This window comes from Delphinus delphis, chromosome 12 (assembly GCF_949987515.2).
Source record: "Delphinus delphis chromosome 12, mDelDel1.2, whole genome shotgun sequence".
NCBI lineage: Eukaryota > Metazoa > Chordata > Mammalia > Artiodactyla > Delphinidae > Delphinus > Delphinus delphis.
In genome coordinates, this window is record NC_082694.2 from 67,647,274 (window position 1) to 67,669,230 (window position 21,957).

At 53.3% G+C, this 21,957-nt stretch overlaps 1 protein-coding gene across 1 annotated transcript in view; it reads right to left on the reverse strand.

Annotated features, from left to right (window-relative positions):
- Window positions 1-21,957, reverse strand: part of TOGARAM2 (TOG array regulator of axonemal microtubules 2) — a 38,670-nt gene that overhangs the window by 12,009 nt on the left and 4,704 nt on the right. The window contains 12 exon segments of the mRNA XM_060026327.1: window positions 1,831-1,867; window positions 1,870-1,924; window positions 2,321-2,438; window positions 7,007-7,165; window positions 9,131-9,366; window positions 10,150-10,255; window positions 10,909-11,059; window positions 11,823-11,862; window positions 13,252-13,376; window positions 13,603-13,780; window positions 16,207-16,373; window positions 19,353-19,399. Coding sequence (XP_059882310.1) covers window positions 1,831-1,867; window positions 1,870-1,924; window positions 2,321-2,438; window positions 7,007-7,165; window positions 9,131-9,366; window positions 10,150-10,255; window positions 10,909-11,059; window positions 11,823-11,862; window positions 13,252-13,376; window positions 13,603-13,780; window positions 16,207-16,373; window positions 19,353-19,399 — 1,419 coding nt within the window.

The following is a 21,957-nucleotide window of genomic DNA, read 5'->3' on the forward strand; positions in this document are numbered from 1 at the left end:
CAAAGACAGGTGGGGCTGAAACAAGAGTTTCACTTGCAACGCAGTCCATCCCAGCTTCCCCTCCACCTGCCGCTTGGGGACACAGGCCTTGGGAACTCTGGAAATGCTTTTTCCTCAGGGGGCAACAGTTTGGTTGCCTAGAGCTCTATCCCCTTATCAGGCAGCAGGGCCCTCTCTTCCTGCCTTTTTTTCCTCTTTTCAGAAGCTACGTTAAGAATGGGGTGAGGGGGACTTCCCTGGTGGCGCAGTGGTTAAGAATCCGCCTGCCAATGCAGGGGACACGGGTTTGAGCCCTGGTCCGGGAAGATCCCACATGCCGTGGAGCAACCAAGCCCGTGCACCACAACTACTGAGCCTGCGCTCTAGAGCCCACGAGCCACAACTACTGAAGCCCGTGCACCTAGAGCCCGTGCTCTGCAACAAGAGGAGCCACCACAATGAGAAGCCTGCGCCCCGCAATGAAGAGTAGCCCCCGCTCACTGCAACTAGAGAAAGCCCGCGTGCAGCAGTGAAGACCCAATGCAGCAAAAATTAAATAAATGAATAAATTAATTAATTAAAAAAAAAGAAAAAAAGAATGGGGTGAGGGAGCTTGGACTGAGGGGGTGGAAATCCATGGAAGGATGACTGGCACAATTTAACCTAAGAGTGGGGGAAGGTCTTACCAGGAGCCTGTATCCTGAGCCCTGGCTGCCTAGGCTCTGCTTACACTCCTCCGGAACTAGGGAAATGTTAAGAAGCTCTGTTGTCTTACATTGGGATCACATGCCCATCATTTCCCCTGGCCTGTTTCAGCCAGCATGGGAGCCTCTTCACACAGAACTCCAACCGCCCACTGCCAACTCAGACCTGGGTCTCTGAGCTCATGCCCTACACCCAGGTCCCACCCAATAGAGCCCCACATCATTCTGACATTCATCCCTACATTCCACACTCTTTGCCTACTGAGTTCCAAGAGAAGTGTCAGACACTGAGAATAATGAGATGAGAGATGTGGACTTTGCCCTCAGGAGCTCACAGACCAATGGGAGACAGAGGACTGAAGGAGGGGGGCAACCGGCCCCACCGGAGGACATGAGGGCAGAGAGTCAGAGAGAGCTTCTGGGAGAAGGTGACAGGTGAGCCACATCTTGTAGGATAAATAGGCACGTTCCGGTACAGATGGCGCAGCACAGGGAAAGGCACAGGAGTGAGAGAGAACGCAGGGAACATGAGCTGAGAGAGCATGCGTGGGAGAGACAGCAGGAAGCTTCTCTAGAAGAGGTGGGCAGGGGGCTTCCCCGGGGGCCCAGCTTAGGAGTCTACACATGTTCCTCCCGGGACATCGCAGAAGGGTCTTAAGTTTTGGGCACAGGAGTGACTGTCAGATTCCTGCTGGATTTCTAACCCCTCCTAATGCCCAGCCTCTAGCCCCTTGGCCCATTCCTTCTCATCCGCCTTGATTCCACCTCTGCCTCTAAACTAGTCCCAGGCCGGCCACTCTGATGGGGAAAGGCCCTGCTGCTCTAAGTGAATGGAGAAACTCTGAGCTCACACAAAAAGGCTGACCAACAATGCATCCCACTTAAACTGCACCTACACGGCCAGGACTGCAGGAGCCCGTCTCTCCCAGCAGATGCTCCTGAGCCCAACATCTGCTCTCCCCAAGATCTGGGTGAGGGAGCCCTGCCCATAAATTTACCCATGAGTCCTGCTGACCCAACTAGGTCTCAGTCACAGCCCAGATGCACACCCCTCCCCACAGGGCCACCACGGCGGGCCCGGGCCAAGCAGAACATCTCCATCAGCAGTCTTGGATGGGGAGCCCCAGGGAGACAAGAGCTACTGGACCCATCCTCGCCGGGCAGCCCATTCTCACACACCACAGACTCCTCGACACCTTGCGGCCTTTGGCAGATGGAAGTTCATCACCATCTTCTATTCCCTTGAAAAATACACACAGAACATGAACCAAAAGGGGTGGCCCTATGGGGAATGGCCAGACACTCCAGTCTAGACCAAAACAAGAGGAATAATCTGTTCCACCTGGGAGGGCACAGGGGAGTCTTCCAGAGCACTGGTAATCGGGTCACGGATCAAGATCCCCACTTAAAAGATGGAGGCAAAGAGGCCCAGGGAGGCCCAAGAGACACAGGCAGTGAGAGGCAGAAGCAGGTCTGAGCACCAGGAAGGAAATTCCACCCGTCAGGAGTTGTGGATGAAATCAAAGCCTCTGGAGTGCATGCCCCCCTCCCCTGACCAGCATGAGGGCTGCGAGCTGCCGGGCTCAGCTCTGATTCCCGCCCCAGACCAGCTCATACCTCGCTGCCTGCTGACTCACCCACTGTTTAATAGCTGTCATGACCTTCTGCAAGTCGTGGAATGGGAGGGACTGCTTCAGAAATGCATCAAACCTTGTGTTTGACATTAAGATATTCACCATCTTCCGGCCATAAAACCTGCCATTGGAGAAAGAGCAGGATGAAAAACAACCACAGAAATGCAATATAAATTTGCTTTACATAATTCTTCTAATTGCAGTAAGAGAATTTTTAATACTTTTTCTCATTATGACAGTAATCCCCACCCAGTTAAGAACTAGATTCATGAAATAAACAACCATAATCTCATTACCAAGAGAAAATCACTTAAATTTGTACATATTTTCTTATAGTCTTTTTTCCAAGCATATATACATTTTCATTGATATCAGAATATATACGCAATATTTACCCAGCTTTTTTCACTTTACCATTAATCATCTTCCCACGTCATCCTCTTCAATGGCTAAATAATATTCTGTTAGATGACTATACCAAAGTGTATTAACATTTTTCTAGCATGAGACATTTAGAAGTCTGAGAAAGTGTGCAGTGGGGCAGTATAGGGGGTAGTGGTCAACTCTATCTGATAAACAGTGGTGGGTAAGGGGGGGGCATCAAGGAGGGCTTCACTGAAGAGGTGACCTTGGGTTGGGACTCAAAAGATGAGTCGGAGTTCACAAGTGGGATGGGATTAAGGAGTAAGTGGAGGAGGGAGACATCCCGGCGTCCATAAGACAGTATGATAGGTCTACAGGTGTGTGGTTGGAGAATAGTCAGCAGGGACTGGACTCAGGGAGAGAATAGGCTAGAGAAGAAGATAGGACTCAATTTGGGGAGATGTGAAGGAGTTGGGCTTTAGGCTGCAGGCAATGGGAAGCTGAGAAATGATCAGATTTGCACTGAAGTCAAAATGTCTCAGGCAGCACTGTGGAGGACGGATCTTTGGGGACAAGGGTCGGGGCCGGGAGACCTGTTAGGAGGCCATTATAATAGTCCAGGCGAAAGATGATGAAGGCCTGACATAGGCAGGAGGGTGGGGGTAAGTAGGGACGATCAGATTCAAGAGCTGCTAAAGAAGATGAAATTGCAGGGCTTGGTAGGTGATTGGAGGGGAAGCCCAAAGCATCTAGAATTATCACACTTCACTCAACCTAAAACTCCACTGATTGTAAAATGCACCATTAATTTATTTTCCACTAAGGAAAAACAGAAAAAGAAGACATTGGTGATTTCCACTGCCTCCAGTGACACAGCCCCGTGTGCGAAGGCCATCCTTTTACATGCTATCTCAGAAACAGAAGTGACACTTTTGTGGGAAGTGTCCTTCCTTCCTTAGGTTGGATAAAGTACTTGTTGGTTGCTTTGTAAGAAACTGTGGAATTTGGGTCATTCTTTCAGTGATGAATATTTGCGTTAATATCGAATTTATGCCCCATCGCTCTATTTCCATGCCTTTTCTCATATACGATAACGCTTCATTTCAATGCCAAATAATAATGTAATATTTCTAAGACATTTTAAACGCGATTAAACCCAACAATTCTCCACAGTGACTCCTTAAATAAATATAAAAGGTTAAGCAGCAAAGAAAGGCTCATAATGTAGTTCCTACGATGCAAACTGTAATTCAAACATTTATACAATGAGCAACAACGATCAGGTTTGCAACTGTATAGATAGTAAAGCCCAAGTCATAACTGCTGCCTGGCCACCAGCAGCTGTGAGATGCCTAGGATTCTAAGATATTAAAACGTGGAGGGGGAAAATGAAGTATGAAATTCCCCATTCTGCATCTAGATGACTTGGTAAATAATAGTGACTTTAATAAGAGAGGGAACACAGCCAGAGAAGCAGGCTTCAAGAGAAGGCAATGAGCTCATTTAGGGACAGTTTGCACTGACGATGACAGTGGGACGTCCCGGTGATGGGTCCTGTGGGGGCATCAGAGCGATGGGACAGATGCTCAGGGGAGGGCTGGCCTGGAGGGAGACACGGGGAAGCATCAGAGTTTGCCGTGGCTGGAGCCACAGGAAGTGACGGCACCTCTCAGAGAAGGCTGCAAAAGCGAGACGAGGACGAAGACACTCCTGCAGCCACGGGCATTGGGGTGCGGGCAGGCGGGGGAGAAAGGCACAGAGGAACCAGGAAAACCAGGGAATGTGGTACCATGCAAGCCGGAAGCATAGGGTTCCAAGAAGGAAAATGAAGTGCTGTCGACGCCATCCAGTGTGAGAGAGAGGGTCGGAACGGAGAGGGGTTTAGATCTGGAGAGATGCTGGATCTTAACGCCCATCCCCCCACCAACAGTGAAGAACCAGCCAACCAAAACCTTCTACTTCCCTGACAATAGTCTTCCTGCCAGTAAATGGCACTATCATTCACCCAGTTGTTCAGTTTAAAAACCTCAGCATCATCTTTGATTCCTCTTTGAAATCCTCAGCGCCCAACTGCTCTCAGCTATGCCTTCAAAATATACCCTACTCCATCCCTCCTCCCCCTGCTGCAGCCTCCGGCACCTCTTGCCGGGACTCCGGGGTAGCCATCTGCCTGGCATCCCTTCTCCATCCTGGCCCCTCTCCCCCACCATCAATCCTCCAGTAAGTAGTCAGAGATGTTTTTTGTTTGTTTTTTTTATAAATAATTTGTTTATGAGGTAACCAAAGGGAATATTGTCTAAAAAATGAGAAAGCTGCCCAAATTGTGAATCACTCTTTCCCCAGATCAGATCACCCAGCAGCTTGGAAACCAGGAGGAAAGCTTGCGGATCATTAAATCTGGTGCGTAGGGTAATATTTTCATGATCAGTCTCCCCTGAAACGTCCAATTTTTTTTTTTTAACTTTAGTCATCCAGCCCTTTCACTGGTCAGTGAGTCAAGGAAGGGATTTAACAATAGATACTAGGGTTGAGGGGTTGTCTCTTCCTGACCTGGTTTTCAAAAACCTGGATCCTTAATGACATAGGAAGGGTTTGAGGCATACACAAATTATTTTGGAGAATAGTGGAGTGAGACCAAAATTGTCTTGCTGCCCCCTCTAAGAAAGAGGACAGATAGAGGATAGTTCAACAGTAGTGGGTCCGATAAAGAGAATCTCTGCTATCTTCATGGGCTGATTCCTGGAGAGGTAGAAAGGAGAGGCAGAAAATCCCCAAACAGGATCCTGCAGAGACAGCAAGTTCCAAGCATAAAAAAGCTCTGCTTTGTCTAGGCCTTCTTCCTCTCCATCGAATTTCCCAAAGCCTAACATTACGTTGTAGGAGGAACAGAATAAGAGATGTTTTTTTGAATCAAAAGGCTAGCAAACATATAAAGAAGCACTCAAACTTGTTAGTAATCAGGGAGGGGGAAAAAAGTATTCGGAAACAGCCATGAGCTAGAACTTTTCCCCATCAGATGGATAAAAATGTGAAATCCAGAAACTGCAATGTTGTAAGGATGTATTCGCCTCGGAACTCAGGAGGGAGGTGGAGGAGCCCCGCGTGCATGAGGGCTCCCGGCGATACCTGGGTGGCCTGAGTGAACACGGCCCTGACCTCACTCGCGCTCCGGGCAAATTCCCAAAGAGATCCTCCTGGGCTCTGTCAGGGGCCACTTACAAGGACTGAGGTACAGCACCGTGGGAGTGCACTGGGCAGGGTGGGAGGCATCCCGTGCGTCGCATCCCTCCAGGGTTGCACTGCACGGACACCCCACACGAAGGCACTGCCTCAGACACAACACAGGACGCAGTGTGGACGTGCCCTCTGGAGCTGTACCGAGCGTGCTGGGGGCCCTAGACATGGTGATAACACGCCATGAACCGGGGAGTGTGATTAACTGCACCCCAACACCAGGTTTTAAAGACAGTTAATCAGATCCTATCACTCTCCTGCTTAAAACCATCTAACACTGCCTCACACTCCTACTGAAAACATCCTCCAGTGCTTCCAGTCACACCCAAACGGGAATCCCAGCTCCTGACCAGGGCCTGTGAGGCCCCCACCCCGGGCCTGGCCTTGCCCTCTCCGTCTCATGGCCTGCCACTCCCCTCACTCACGGTGCTCCGCAAAGCCTCGCCTTTCTCTTCATTAAACAGCAAGCTTATCCCACCCGGGAGCCTCTGTACTATCTTCCTTTGCTGTGACTCTTGCACCCCAGACCCTCCAAGAGCTGGGTCCTACTAGCCCATCAGTTCTCCACTCAAATGTCACTCCTTAGAAAGATTTCCCCTGGCTCTCAATCTAAAGTAGCCCTGACCCCATTCTCTACTACCTCTTGTTTTACCCCTTATCTGTGTCTAAAATTGTCGTAATTATTTACTTGCTTATTACCCAACTAGGAGGTAATCTCCAAGACAGCAGGGGCCTAATTTTTCTTATTCACAGTCATATTCATAGTCATGAAAAGAATGCTTATCAAATATCTCTTGAAAAATTGAATGCATGGATGGCCTCATAGAGAATGGAGCTGGGCTGGGACAGGAACTAGAGCAAGATTGCAATGGCTAGAGAGGGGAGCCAGGGGCAGGGGGTAGTGGCCATTCCCTGAGCGGGCCCGGCTGTGGCGCTGTGGAGAGGTGGGACGACAGCTGCAGGGAAAGGACACAGCTTTGTCCACCGACTGTCCTTCCGAGTGGCCCCGGGGAAGCTGAGCGACTTGGGCCTGGGCCCTCGAGGCTGGCTGGTTGCCTTGTCTGCCCTGGGCTGGCCCTGGCCCCGCATTACCTGGCGTCCTGGTTGGAGTCCGGGGCCAGCCTCACCAGGTTGTGCACCAGCATGTCTGTGCTCTCTCTGGTGCCTGAGAGAAGCCTCTCGGCGCCCATCTGCTCCCGGACGACCGAGAGGTGCTCGGCAGTGCACTTCCAGACTAAGGGGTTTCAGTGGCTGAAAGGAAACACAATCACGGACAAGGGCCCAGCCAAGGAATGAGGTGTGTGGGTCCCCAGCCTGGCACACGTGGACCTACAGCTGTGCATCCATGTTTCATGCCGCAGTGGGCTCCGAATTTGGTCCCGAGCAGACTAAAGGGAATCTTCAAGGAAAGAGCAGACCTTCCTGACACTGGAACTAAGGATGATGACAGGGTGGACTGAGCACGTGAAGACACATGACGTCACCAGATGCACTGTGCACCTGCCATCCCCGTTCCTTCCTGAGCTCCTGTCCTGCCTTTGCCTAAATGATGCACTTCCCCACATTTTCTCCACTTAGAATAACCTACTTCTGCCTTCTGAGGCCTCCAGGCAGAAGTAGTGCTCCCTGGGGGTGGCAGTGTCCTTGTCCCCTGGGAAGTACAGGGGTACCCGCATGGCTTCCTCTCAGTCGAATCCCCCATGCCCCACGGGTGCCAGGCACATGCCAACCCTTCAGCGCTTCGTGGGAGCTTCCTGCACATTCACTGAGCTGAATTGAGACGGGGCCGGGGGGATAGGAGACTGATGGATGATTTTAGGGAGAACCTGAAATCTTACAGGAGGAACCCATCAGGATGTCACCTCTTTATTTCTCACCCCATTCAATGTGGATTCAATGTGCCCACAGTCCATGAGGTGACACTGGCCCTGGGGTCCGTCCCAGTGGAACACAAAGGGAGGCTTCTGGGCTCTCCCTACTCAGTTTGGTCCAGGGACCAGCATCATTAGCACCTGAATCAGAATCAGCATTTTAGCCAGACCCCCGGGCATTCAAATGCACAGCCCTGTACCAGGCTCCCCTGGTCCTTGCGGACCACCGTCAACTGTCTCAGTTTGCTGCGAGCACAGCCTCCCTGCCAGGCACCATACTGAGCACCTTCAAACCAGCGTCATCTCAACTCTGTAAGCTACTCCTGTCATCGTCTTGCAGGGGAGGAAGCGGCGGCATGGGGAGGAATCCAGAGCTAAGTACAATTCATTTCTCCCGAGTTAACAGTAGCCACGGAGGGCATTCAACAGATGCGAGGTGGAGGCAGCCGCTGCTCTACGTGCTCTTTCCTGAATCAATTCCTTTACTCCTCACAACAGTATTAGCAGTGGGTTGGCCAAAAAGTTCATTCGGGTTTTGCCCTACGATGTTACGGCAAAGCCCGAACGAACTTTTTGGCCAACCCAGTATTATCCCCCTTTTACAGATGAGGAAACCAAGGCATGGGGAAGTTTAGTAACAATCCAGGATGTGAGCCCAGGCAACATGGCTCGGGGGCCTGTAGGCAAAGGCCTCTTGACTGCTCCAACACGCCCTGGGTTCTACCCAAAAGGCCACCCTGCATAAGGGTCGGTGTCGTAACTGGCTTGCTGGGGTTGAGAGCTGTTTCACCCTGTGGGAGAAAGGGCTTGGGAAATGCTTCTGGTTTTGCTGCTGTGTTTGGTTTTTACATGAAGAGAAAGCAGATCTGGCTGCAGAAATGCTCCAGTGGCTGCCAGCCCCCTCCTCCACCCCAGAAGGCCAAGCGGTACCAGCTGGAGGAGGTCTTGTGCCTTGTTCTCCTCGTGGCCCAGATTTCATCAGAAGGAAGCACCCCTCCCCTGAGACAGTGGCAGGGGCTCCTCAGGCACAGGCCAAAGGCTGCCTCTGCCGCCCCGTCTCTGGGGACATTACCACAGCCACTACGGGCTCCACAGTGTTGAGCAGACAATAGAACCTGTCCCTTCCCAGCTGGGACCCGGGGCTGCACTGAGCTCCCCTCGTTACCCACACGCTGGTCCAGGAGAGGTGGGAGAGAAGCCCACCAGGGAACAGGGGTCTTCCTCGCCCAGGAAAGTACGTGAGGTGCCTGCGCCATCTCCCTGCTCCTCCCTCACCCCAGCGCCTCTTCCCCTTTGCATCACCTTCCCAGGCCACCGCCCCCCCAGACAACAGGCCCCCACATACTAGATGCCCGCCGAGGTGAGGGCCACCAGGGAGCAGGTGGGGGTCACGTGCTGCACCATGGCCCCCAGGGACCGGCTGGCCGCCCTCTGGATGAACTTGCTGGTGTTTCCCATCTTCTGGAGCAGGCAGCAGGCGATCTCTTCAGCCTCCTGGTCCATATTCTTCTTCAAGGCCCGGAAGAGTTCTCCCAGGGTGCTGATGGCCACGTAGGACACCTTGGAGCAGAGGTTGGTGACCTTGGAGAGAGATGGGAGGGGGACCCTGCCAGGCTGCTGGGCCCTGCCAAGGGCTCCAGCACATACGAAGAAGGAACCCTGCACCACCCTCCCACAGACTTCACCCTCACCAGGGCCTAGGCCTCGCCAGGCTAGAAACGGAAACCCTGCAGCTGCTCTGGGCACAACAGTCCCGTTTTAAAGAAACACTGTTACTGTTGCTATCATCATAATTATCAATTCTATTATTATCATTATCATCTGAAATTTGTGCAACACTTAGTCTTGAAAACACAATTATTTAATTGGACCTTCACAGGCCCCCCACTGGAACAGTCTGTTCCCAAGGGCATGGGTCATGGCCTCCACTTGTGATACGATACATTTTACTGCCCCTCTGAGCCCAGCCTAGGCCAAGTTCTAGCCCCATAGGAGAAAGAATTTGGGAAATGTTACAACTGCCCAGAAGTTAGAGATCTGGCCCAGAACACTCCATCCCTCCTGAGGCGTCCTAAGTACAGAGGACAATGCAGGGCTATGACAAATGGGCACATAAGATGCTGATTGTTTCAATACCCAGAGATTAGAAATAAGGGAACCCCAGGCCTCAGCTTTCCAATCTGAGAAATGGGTGGCTAGCTCCTGCTTCAGTGGCTGAGGGCTGAGAAATAGGCAGGGATGCCCATGTTGCAGGGAGCCGTGGGCACCTCCATGGCTGCTGTGTGACCCACACTGAGCAACACCACCAGGGAAAGGGGACTGGCTGGGGGTCAAGCGGAGTACACAGGACACAGGAGGCCTCACCTCTCCAGTCACAGCCAAGGACACGTCGTGCAGCCTCCCAGCGAGGACCTCCAAGTGACAGGCCGCCAGGCGCTGGATGCTCACTAGGCCCTTCTCCTTCATCTGCCTGAGAAGCAAGTCCAGGCCCGTCACAGGCAGTGGGCATGGAAGGAGCCCCCTCCCTCTGCAGACCAGGGCATGCCCATCACCACACCTCCACCGCAGTGCGGAGGGATTCAATGGCCTCGGCGGCAGGGTGTCCTGGTGTAACCCCCAGGCTGAAATCCTAACCATCCCGTGCAAGCCATTCTACGGGGCCCGGGGCCCATCCCCACCCAGGATGGAAGCCCACCCCAGAGCCCGGGCCTACGCCAGACACAAAGCCAGCACCTGCAAGAGAAGGCACTTGCACGTGAGGACTGAAGACGAGGAGGCCTTCCTGCAAAGGTTCTGGACCCCAAGTCATCGCTCTGCTCGCAACTAAGACTGTGTGTGGGAGGAACACGGGAGCAGAATGAACTCGACTTAGAAAAATGAAGGGCTGTGACCTTCCTCAGGCCCCCACGACAGCACCACGGAGTCAGATCGTACTTTCTAGGGCTGGCTCTGGTGTACTGCATGGGGCAGGCGCAGGTGGCCAGACCCACAGGCACTCCCCCTCACGCCTCCTCCAGGGGACAATGCTTCCTTCTGATGAAATCTGGGCCACGAGGAGAGCCACGAGGGCCTGCAGTGGGGGAGGGGGGGGCGGCGGCCGGAGCACAGGGAGTGTTTCCTCACCAGTCGCTGCGGTCCAGGCACTGCAGGGCATCCACCAGCCCCAGCTCTGCGTTCGAGAAAGGCCTTAGCTCCTTAAAAGCCCGAAGGTCCGTCTCCTCCTCTTCTTCCCACTCAGGAGACCCCAAAGTAAGCACCGCAGGTAAGGAGTGAGCTGCGCTCACAGAGAAGGAAAGGAGCAGGCGGGTGTTACCCAGCGGACCCGCGACCCGCACAGCGCCGAGCCCACCTTAGGGGGGCACGCAGGGAGAAGGGAGCCGTGAGGGTGAGAAGCCAGGGCCTGGGCTGCACTCCCTGGGGAGCCACAGAGATCACCGAACTCCTACCCCTGGTTGACAGTTTCTACCCCTACCACCGCCCATCTGATTATTATAAACAAGCTGGCCTGTGATAGGCTCTTGATGTCATGTGACCAAGCCCACCGCGCTGGTGACACACCCAGAATCCCGCCCTGTCTGTGGCTCGAGGTGAGGCCAGCAAGTCTGTCAAGGAATGACTCCCCTGCTCTCACCTCATCCCCACCCAGGAGCCCGTGTTACGGCTTCTCCTCCTCCTTCCCTCCGACTCTCCATCCTTTTGTGAAGCCACCCAAGACAGGGAAGTGGCCCAAAGGCAGCCGGCGGGAGGAAGCAGGAGACAGTGAAGGCACCGACGAGACGATTAGCTGACACTTGAGTGGTCAAGATGTGGCCACACTTGCAGGGACTGACAATAAGCAGGGATGTTGTTTAAAAATCAGATCACGTTTCCTAGGCTCTCCTTCTTTGGGGACAGATGCCAGAATCATAAAATTCTAGAACAGGAAGGACGTTTGGAGGTTTCCATCTGGTCCAATGCTCCAATCAGAGAGCTGAGGCACCAGAGGCCCACAGAGGCTGGGGACGCCCACAGTGCCTCAGTTCCTCCATCAACAGAGCCTGAACTGGAATCCAGAGCTCTCACTTCCTGCCTAGTTTTCTTCAGAGGTTCGTCTTTACATGACTTTCCCTATGGCCTATCTAGGAGGTCCTGAGTAAATCTGAATCGGGGCAGTCATTTATTTAAAACCAAGAAAAAAAAGAACTCGTTCCTGGATTCTCCTCTCAGCTTTGCCATTGGATCAAGATTCATTTGCCAAAGATTCATTAGCCATAGTCCCTATGGGCCACCATCACCTTGAGAGACCTTGGGTGACCTTGAGTCTCTGTTGTCTATAAAATGAGTGGCTTAGGTTAGATAGCTCAATATTTCCCAAGTGTCAACCATTCAGTTACCAATTTCATGATTTTTTTGCTATATCTCTAAATTACTTTTACTTTATTTATATGGTACTTTTCTTCAAATCAACCCACTTTTCAAATCCTAAATAAGTTTATTTTAAAGGGAAATTTATGTCACTACCATAATTGGTAAATGATTAGTTGTCATGGTATACGATAAATATGGACAGTAAAAGAACATTATAAACTCAAGCTGTAAAAGGACAGTCAGCGTCTGATGTCTCAAGCTGGGAGAAGGATCTCTTTGTTTAAAAAGGAGATTCACAAGTCTTAGAGAGGTGCTAAAAACTAGCACCAGACTAAGACTTTTTACTTGATGGAATCAAAAGGATAGAAAGAGAATAGAAAAAGGAGGTCAGTCAATATTATTTCTAGCACAAAAATGATGCTCTATTCTACCAACAATGTCCACATTTAAAGAAACTCTGAACCAGGTTGGTTGTTTTCAAATGTTCTTTACTAGCAAAATCTTTTCAAATGAAATCCCGCATGGAGCCCCAGTATTCAAAAACGGGAGACAAAATAGACACTCCTCTGGTAGAATGGGGACAGGGCCTCCCCTTGTCCCTTGGCACCTTCCTGAGTGTCCCCATAGAACCTTCAGCTCCTCAGATCCCAGTCTGTCACCAGCCCTGTCCAGCCCTGACATTTTATGAGGCAACAAGCAAGAACCCAGGGTCTTCCCAGACCCCTTTTTTCCTCTTCCTGGTGTTTCCAGCTACTCCCATGGAGGCTGCTTCCAGCATCTGTGGTCCCGGTGCACTGGTGAGTCCTCTAGGACATGTCACGCAGGCTGGGCACACCTGTCCAGCCATCCACAATTCCCGTTACAACGCCCTGGGTCCCCAGCCTGGCCCCCAGATACTTCTGACTTCCAGACACTGTTCCTGTCTCTGGCAAGGTGACCACCCCAGGCTGCCCCCTCCTCCGACATGGGCAACTGGCAGAAGCAGAGCAGCAGAAGTCACCCTTGCCACACCCCAAAGCACCCCAAGACAGTGTAGCGAGGGGGACACGTGCCCCCCCAGCCAGTTGGTCTAGGTCCCGCCTGAAGCACGGCAGGCAAAGCTGAGTTCCTGCTTCTGACAGGGATGCTGGGCAGTGAGGCCCTGTCGGCCCGCTTCCTCAGGATGACGCCAGTGTTGTTTCTGCAGGGGCTGCTCAGCCCAGTGGGCACAGAGAGGGTCCCACTGCCCCGGAGGGTAAGGAGGCCTGTGGAGGCAGAGAAAGTCCGAGGACAGAGCTGGTCCTGCCTGTCCCCCGGCCCCAGAGTCCCCCTTTGGAAATGGGCCCATCAGTGAGCTACAAGACAGCAGACATGGCTCCCTGTCCAGTCTCAGGACGGAGAGGGTGGGAGGCGTGGACAGCCTCTCTTTTGGCCCAGGTGTTGGCCAAGAAGTCTCCCCAGCCTGAGGGGGCCTTCCCAAGCACCCAGTACCTTCCTTCATCAAGGTCCTCCGGGAGCCCAGGCTCTGGGAAGCGAGCTCCCTCCCCCTCTCCCTCTCCGGCTCCTTCACTCTCTGGACCAACTCCATCTCCTTCATCTGCTTCAGCTGCATCTTCTCCTGGGCAGACCTGGCTACGGTGACCTGGATCCGGTACAAGATCAAGGCAAACTCCATCACGCTGGAGACCCAAGTGTGCTTTCTATACCTTCTTCATTCCATCAGCAGGAATGTGAGTGGCTCCTGTGTGCTGATTGCTGCTCCGAGAATGAACAAAAGGTCAAAGGCCTTGCTCCCCATGAGCCACATGGAGTGGGCAGATGACGGCAAACAGACAGCCTCTAGTATCAGGCAACATGCACCGGAAGGCAAGTAAGGGACACAGGGTGACGGGGCTTCTGTTTCGGGTAGGGAGACCCAGAGGGACTCTCAGAGGCGGTGAAATTGAAGCAGAGACATAAATGAAATGAAGCAGGGAGCAGGCCCTGAGGCTGACGTGCGCTGGGCGTGGCTGGGAGTGCTGAGGCAGGAGCACCCTGAGTCAGAGGAGAGGCAGGACACAGGTGGGGCCGGAGGGATGGGGCCGGAGTCACAGCGCACTGGGCCCTGTGGTCCATGGTGGGGGCTTGGGCTTTTCCTCCGGAGGACACAGCAAGCCACTGGAGGTTCTGAGCAGAAGAGTGACATGATCTGATTCTTTTTTTTTCTTTTTCTTTTTATTTGGCTGGATGGGGGGTATTCTCTAAGTGTTGTTTTTAATAACTTTTTATTTTGAAATAATTTAAGACTCACGAGAAGTTGCAAAAATAGAACAAGGGGTTCCCATGAGGTGGGACTTGGACTAGGATAGCAGGAATGAAGATGGTAGAATGGCTAGATTCTGGACATGTTTCAAAAGTAGAGCCCACAGCTTTGGCTGATATATGAGGTGTGGGATGAGAGAGAAAGACAGGAGGCAGGGATGGGCCCAAGATTTGGGGCCGGAGCAGCTGGAAGGCTGGAGTTGCCTTTTACTGCCATTCATGGAGAGGGGACATGGGGAAAAGGAGGTTTTGCGGGGGTAACTGTTCAACAGTTAAGCCTTGGACGAGGTAAGTTTGAGATATAATTAGAGACCTAAATGGAGACGTCGAGTATCAGTTCTATATAAACATAGTCATATAACTTAACAGCTACTGGAGAGTGGGGAAAGTCTGGGCTGGAGAGGGAGACTTGGGAGTCCTCAGCATAGAGGTGGTACCTAATGCCATGGGCTGGATCAAACCACAGGGGCCCGTATAAATAGATAAGACGCTAGAGGTCTGAGCCCTGGGGGCTCCAGTACGTAGAGGTCAGGAAGACAAGGAGGCACCAGCAAAGAAGGACCAGGAAGGAGCTAATTTTGATGTAGTCGGACAAGCAAGAAAGAAGCCATCCCTCATCTCCGTCCCTCAGTGGGGAATTCAAGAAGGATGAGCCACAAAAGCTGGCGATGGGTCAAGCTGGAAGAGCACTGAGATGTGCTGCACATGGGAAGGTGGCCTCATTGATGCCTCAATGGGGGCAGTTTCAACGGGGCTGGCGGGGACTAAGCCCCACTGGCCTGCACTCAGGAGAGGACGAGTAGAGACACAAGGCAATATTTTTCTTTGGTTTTAAGAGAGGAGAGAGGAAACAGAGAGCTAGGATGCTGGTGGGAATGATCCCGTTTCAAGGAGAACATTGTTGATGCAGGAGAAGGACAAGTGCTGGAGCTGGAATATTGGATGGATTGAGCTAGAACAGTAGGAGAAGGAGGTGAGTGAATGGGGTGCTTGAGGTTGAGAAGTGACGGTGGTGAAGTTGTTTGCAGTGCCAACGTCTACAGTATGACCATGGGAGTGAGCGGCTAAGGTGGGGTGGAGGATGAGATCATTTCATGGCCCTGAATTGTTCTTCCTTTGTCTCATGGTCCATCACCCTCGCTGGAGTGGGAGGGTGTGGTGCCTGGACCTTACCAGCATCACTGGATCCCATAGTCTATGCATACAGCAGGCTTTCAGGGTATGTTTCTTGCACTCTTATATCTCTGTTTCAAATGATGACCATAACAGTGACTCTCCACGTTTCACTAAATTCATCCAGACGAGAATCTGGATGAATCATCTGGATCAAGGTCACCTTAGAAGTCCAAGTTATTTGTCAGCCTGACAGGCACAGGCCTTTGGCTGATCTGCCTCTGAGTCAGCTGCCTCTGGGTTGCTATTTTGGGTGTTGGTTCAAATTACTAAGCTTGGTTCACCTAAGCCCCTCTGCACTCTCCCCCACATCCTACTTGCTTCTGAACCATGTGTGACCTCCTTCTGCCCTCCCTTCTTCCCTCATCCCCACCCCTCAGTTCCCCACTGTACTCTTCCCTTCACCTCCATCCTTCTCCTCTCTTCTTTCTCTTCTTTTCTCCAGCCTTCACCCCAAACCCATCTATAGGTTCTGGCCTCAAGTACTAGGGGCAGCTGCCTCGGGGCTCTTCCTTGCTTTCCTCAAGCTGGTCCCACACTTACATATTTCAGAAACATGTGTGTGTTCAGCCAGTGGTCCACTCTGACCCCAGCTTCCTCTTCCCCTCGCTTTCCAGGTACCTTGGTGCCACTCTCCTTCTGGTCCTCTTCTTTTAGCAAGGGCTGGGTTTCTTTGGCGTGGCTGAAGGAGAAGGCTGTCAGAATAGGAGCAGACTGAGAGGAAGGCAGGGCAGGCTTCTCAGGGGCAGCAGACCTGTCTCTGACGGACAGGACCAAAGGTTTTGGCTCTGAGGAGTAGAGAACAAGAATGGAGCTGAGGACGCCCAGCACCCAGGAGCAGCAGCCATCCCTTTGGGGCTGAGGCTCTATGGCCCTGTGGTTGGTGTGACATTTTCCTGCCTAAGCCCCTCACCCTCGGTTCTTCTGCCCAATGCTTCCTTGCTGGAGAAAGACACAGGTTAAATTTACTCTACAGGGCGGCACTGGCACGTATAGACCAGGCTGCCCAAGGACCAACACCCTCCTCCTTTCATCCCTCTATCCATTCATTCAACTAGTATTGCACACCTTATTCTAAGACTGGGGGTGGGGGGATGCGGGGAGTGAGGAGGGAGGAGGCTGGGCAGGAAATAGGGGCAGATCGGTTATCTAAGAGTTTTAAGATATTTCCTGAGAATGTAAGTCTGTTTTAACTGGGAGGTGTGTACTTCAGAAAAAGGAAAAATAAAATGAGCCCACTGACTGTTATATACCACCATGCTCCTATCTGAGACTATGACACAGCGTGAAGGGCCCAGAGAACTAATGCCAGCCCAGGGCTCTCATATTACAGACAGGAAAGCTGAGACCCAGTGACCTTCAGGTGCTCTTACAATTGATAAAATACAAATTCATTTCCAAAGGACATCAAATCCATAGTATCTCTTTGTCATTCTATATTTTCCCAATTAATGGCTTCAAAGAGCACATTTCTGGTAATAGAGGCAGTGTGCGGGTAAGTTCATTTGTTTTCTCTTTTTTTTTTTTTAAATTAATTAATTAATTTATTTTTGGCTGTGTTGGGTCTTCATTTCTGTGCGAGGGCTTTCTCCAGTTGCGGCAGGTGAGCGGGGGCCACGCTTCATCGCGGTGCGCAGGCCTCTCACTGTCGCGGCCTCTCCCACTGTGGAGCACAGGCTCCAGATGCGCAGGGTCAGTAGTTGTGGCTCATGGGCTCTAGAGCGCAGGCTCAGTAGTCATGGCGCACAGGCTTAGTTGCTCCGTGGCATGTGGTATCTTCCTGGCCCAGGGCTCGAACCCGTGTCCCCTGCACTGGCAGGTGGACTCTCAACCACTGTGCCACCAGGAAAGACCCCATTCGTTTTCTTTTAATGAAAGAAATGTTAACCAGGTTCTCCTGCTCACAAAGTTTGGAGTTCACTCTCCTTGAGTGAACTTGCAAATCAGGGGTCCTCTGGAATTGGGGTCACCATCTGGGGCTGCCTGAGGCTGAAAAAGGTATGTTTTTTTCTTTTCCTTTCTTTTCTTTTTTTAATATTTATTTATTTATTTGGCCGCATCTGGTCTTAGTTGCGGCACGCGGGATCTTCCTTGTGGCACATGGGCTTCTCTCTAGTTGTGGTGCGCGGGCTCAGTAGTTGCGATGCAAGGGCTCTCTAGTTGTGGCACGTGGGCTCCAGAGCACATGGGCTCAGTAGTTGTGGCACGTGGGCTTAGTTGCCCCGCAACATGTGGGATCTTAGTTCCCTGACCAGGGATCAAGCCCATGTCCCCTGCATTGGAAGGCGGATTCTTAACCACTGGACCACCAGGGAAGCCCCAGAAAGGGTGTGTTGAGTCTGGGGGTCCGGCAGGGCTCCTGGGTCACCCCAGATCTCTGCCTGGCTCACACCTTCTGCCAAAGATCCCTCCTGGGAGAAGGATCCAGGGCCGAGGGAGAGGAGGGGCGAAGCCTCCATCTGCCCAGAAGTAAGGTAGGACCGAGGGTACAGGTGTCCAGGTGCCAGCTGACCAGGGCAGGGACTGCGGAAAAGCCACAAGATTGGGGGAAGCCCTCAGCTTCCGACAATACCACGTGAGCCCCTACTACGTGCCAGACGTGGTCCCCAAATTGGGCAATGTTGTTCCCAGCCGACAGCTGGAGGGTCAGAGAGCCCCTTAAGGACTTTGCCACTTTGTAGCCCCTTCTCACCTATGCCTCCAAGAGGCACCCTAGAAAGCCTTGTCCAAGCAGCCTGGCCCCTGCCCGCTGGGGACCTGGTTCTCAAGCAGCAAGCTGGTGAGGCGGACGAGGGCGTAGCTACAGGCTCGTGTCCCCTGGCCCAAAGCCCCGCTCCAGGGCTCTCAGGGTCGCTCTGAAGGGACACTGGGTGCCGGCGTGCGCCACCAGACTGCCCCAGCTACCCCGCAGCAACCCAGCCGGGGAGAGGGGGAGGGGCAGTCACCACACAGGTTTCTGTGCCAGGCCTGCCCCTCGGGCGCAGCTGAGCATCTTAACCCTGGGGCCTCTTGGGCAGCAGCCTCCCCCTGGGCAACTGACCCACCTGCTGAGCTGATTACAGAGTAAGCTGCTGGGAAGCTAGACAAGAGTCCACTCCCTCCTGCCCGTCCACACAGCAGCCGCCTCTAGCCCCCCATCGCCTGCGGCCCAGGCTCAGGGTGCTCCGCCCAGGTCCCCTCCCCCAACCTTCCATCCTCTCCACAAACTAGGTCATCAGGCTGGAGAGCCTCCCTGGGCCTCGGCCACCTGCCTCACTGCCAGCCCGGGTTCGCTCTATTCCCCTGATGCTGAAACCTTCCGGGATGGGCTGACTAAGGCATTGTGGGATGTGGTTTAATTTCTCACTCTGTCTGGAGAGGAATCCTCTATTCACTTAGAACCGCACAGGGGCAGCAGACACACGATGGGTCAGAAGCGCCAGCTTTGGAGCCGTGAGGACCTGCGTGCAAATGCGTCAAGGCTGCTTTCTGTGCCCTGAGGCCAGGGAGAAGGTCCAGCTTCAGTTCAACCCCTTCCTCTGTCAAACGGGGACAGCGCCGTCTCTCTCAGCTGGGTGTTCGTGAAGCAACTTGCGCTGGTGGAGGGCGGCACAGAGCTGGGGCCACCGTCCGTGGCACCAGGGTGGCTTCTGCTTTCCCGTCTGTGAAATGAGGGGTTTGAGTCTGACAGCACCCAGGTCTCCTCTGGCCCTAATTCTGATCCCATGATCCAGCCCAGGAACCAGAGAGTCAAAAAACACATGGGGGTGTGCACGGCGAGTACATACCCAGTGATCTGGGGGTCTTCTCCCAAGGCCCACCCTCCCCAACCAATCTTAAAAGAATGGGGGAGAAAAAAACACCCGTGAGAGATGGCAAGCAAGAGCTCCTGCTGTGAGGAGCCCAGGCTAGCTCCAGGAGGGGGCAAGGGCCGAGGGAGCCATGGGTGGCCCTGTAACGAGGCTCCTGGCCAGGGCTTCAAAGCCACAGGAGATGCAGTCCCTTCCGCAAACTTGAGGGCAGGCTGACCGGCAGGCCAGGCCAGGCCAGCCTCAGTGTCCAGACACAGCTCCGAGCCCTATTTTCCAGAGGCACAGCCCATCCATTCCCCAGGAAGCCACCTCCACATGAAACTGCTCAGTCCAAAAGGGAGCCCCGTGCCCTGCTCTGTCCGCAGGAGAGCGGCTGCCGCAGATGAGGATAAACCTCCTTCCAGCTCAGAGCAGACTGAGTTCAAGTCCTCCGAACAGCCCCCACTCCAGGAGAGCTCGGTGATCCCCCCACCCTTGCCCCTCAGGGTCTAGAGGGACTGACCCCCTTTGCTGCTGATGGGAAATCACCACTGTTTTGTAACAGAGGTTCAATCCCAAACTAAGCACAGGAAAGGAAGATGGGGCATTCCCGGCACTGGTTTTAGCGGGAATACAGCATCACTAAGACAGATGGCAATCCCTGCCTTCATGGGCTTACATTCCCGTGAAGACCAGCTATACCTCATCCAACATGGATTTTCTCTTCTCACGGGGAGATGCACAGACAGCAGGACCCCCTGGGGGGCTGACAGGGTCACAAGCCACAACGCAAGGACTGGAACACAACATCCTGTGCTCTGGCCTCAGAGGATTCACTCAGCGGAAAGACCCAGGCCGGGGTGGCTAGAAGACAGGCAGTAGGAGAGCCTGTTTCAGTGCCTGCCCAGATCCAGGGGCCCCTATCCGAGGGGGTCTGTGGAGGTCAGGGGACCCGAGGTCTACAGGAGGGGCAGAGCTTCAGGGTGGGCCTGGGCCAGTCAAGACTCAGAGTTGCTCCCTGGAACTCGCACAGCCTCTTGGGTCAGGACCTACATGGAGGGGTTGTGTGTTTTGCAGCCAGTAGGCAAACACCCCAGGGCACCCAGCCTAGGGAGCCCCTCCGCTGCGTCTTCACTACGGAACCCACCACTGCCCAGGAGCACTAACAGGTTTGGGGGGCAGAGGTGGAGCTGGGCAATCCCTGTGGTTGCCCCTGGCTGTCTTGTTGGGCTTTGCTTTCACCTGGCACGATGCCTGACACAGAGTGGTGCTCCATAGCTTTTAAGTGAGCACATGGATGCATGGCTGGACGGGAGGATGGATGAAATGGAAATGGAGTCTCCCTCCCAGCCATTTGTTAGCCTCACAGAGGCAATGGAGAGAAATCCATGTCACAACCAGACAGCAAATGGGCAGATACTTATTATGTGACTAATCCAAGGCCAGGACCAAGCTTGACACCATGGGAGCCACAGAGATTTCCAGATATGGCCCCTGCCTTGTAGTGCTCCAAGTTAAAGAATAGAAATGAGGTTTAAATAAACGTGGAGCAAATCAGTGGGCGGGAGGTAGTCAGGCAGCGCACAGGCTGGATGCCTGTGGACAGTGCTGAGAAGGCGCTTCCCTTCCCCACTCCCCTGAGGAGGCCAGGGAAGACCTGAGAGCGGGGGCAGATGTGGAGCTGGGGCTTGAAAAACATAGGAACTGATCGGCGGGCCAAGGGGGAAAGGCTCATGTTGGGGCTGCAGAGAGGTGCCGTCCAGGGCTCGGCACAGGCATTGGGAAGGGTGGGTCAGAGCCTGTAGAGCAGCACAGGAGGAAGTGTGGAGTGGTGCGCTGGGACATGCTGAATGTCTGGCCAGGGAGACTCATCTTTACGCTGCTGGCACCAGGAAGTCCATAAATGTGAGATGCATGGAAGAGGTGTATTCAGGGGGTGGATGAAAACACGAGATTAGGATGGAGAGCCCAGGGCTGCAAGGAGACCGGGTGGGAGCTATGGGGGCAGGTCAAAAGGGAGCCAGTAAGTGCAAACTGAGAGGAAAGGCAGGGGCAAGACGGGGATGGTAGCTTTTGTATTTTCTCTTACTGTTCAAGAAAGACCTAATGGGATGCGGCAATCTGCTGGGAACAGGAGGCAATAGGAGCAAAAGTCAAAGATGATGCTGCAATTGGAAGATCAAAGGGAACACCTGCACCTTGTAGGAGGGAGGCAGTTTGGGGAAACATGAGGTGCTCTGTCCGTGATGCCGTGACGGTGGCACATCCTCCCTCGCTGCCTCTGATGCTGGATCTGCCTCAGCCATGAGGACCCTGAGGGTGCTCAGCAGGAGGATGGAAGCACAGAGCTTTACTCTGGAGAGACCTCAGGGTGAGAGCAGGGGACACGGAAGTCACCCATCCCCCATGATCTTGGAAGCCACTGCACAGATAAGATCCCAGGGGAGAACAAGGAGGTGGGGGGCAAAGGGCTCTGGAACAAATTTAAGAAATGATGAAAGAAGGTGCACAGGAGGCTGCCTGGAAGGTCGAGAAGCAGGTTTAAAGTCAGGAAGGTGAGGAAGAGTCCAAGGGCATCAACAGCTCAGATGGTGCAAAAAAG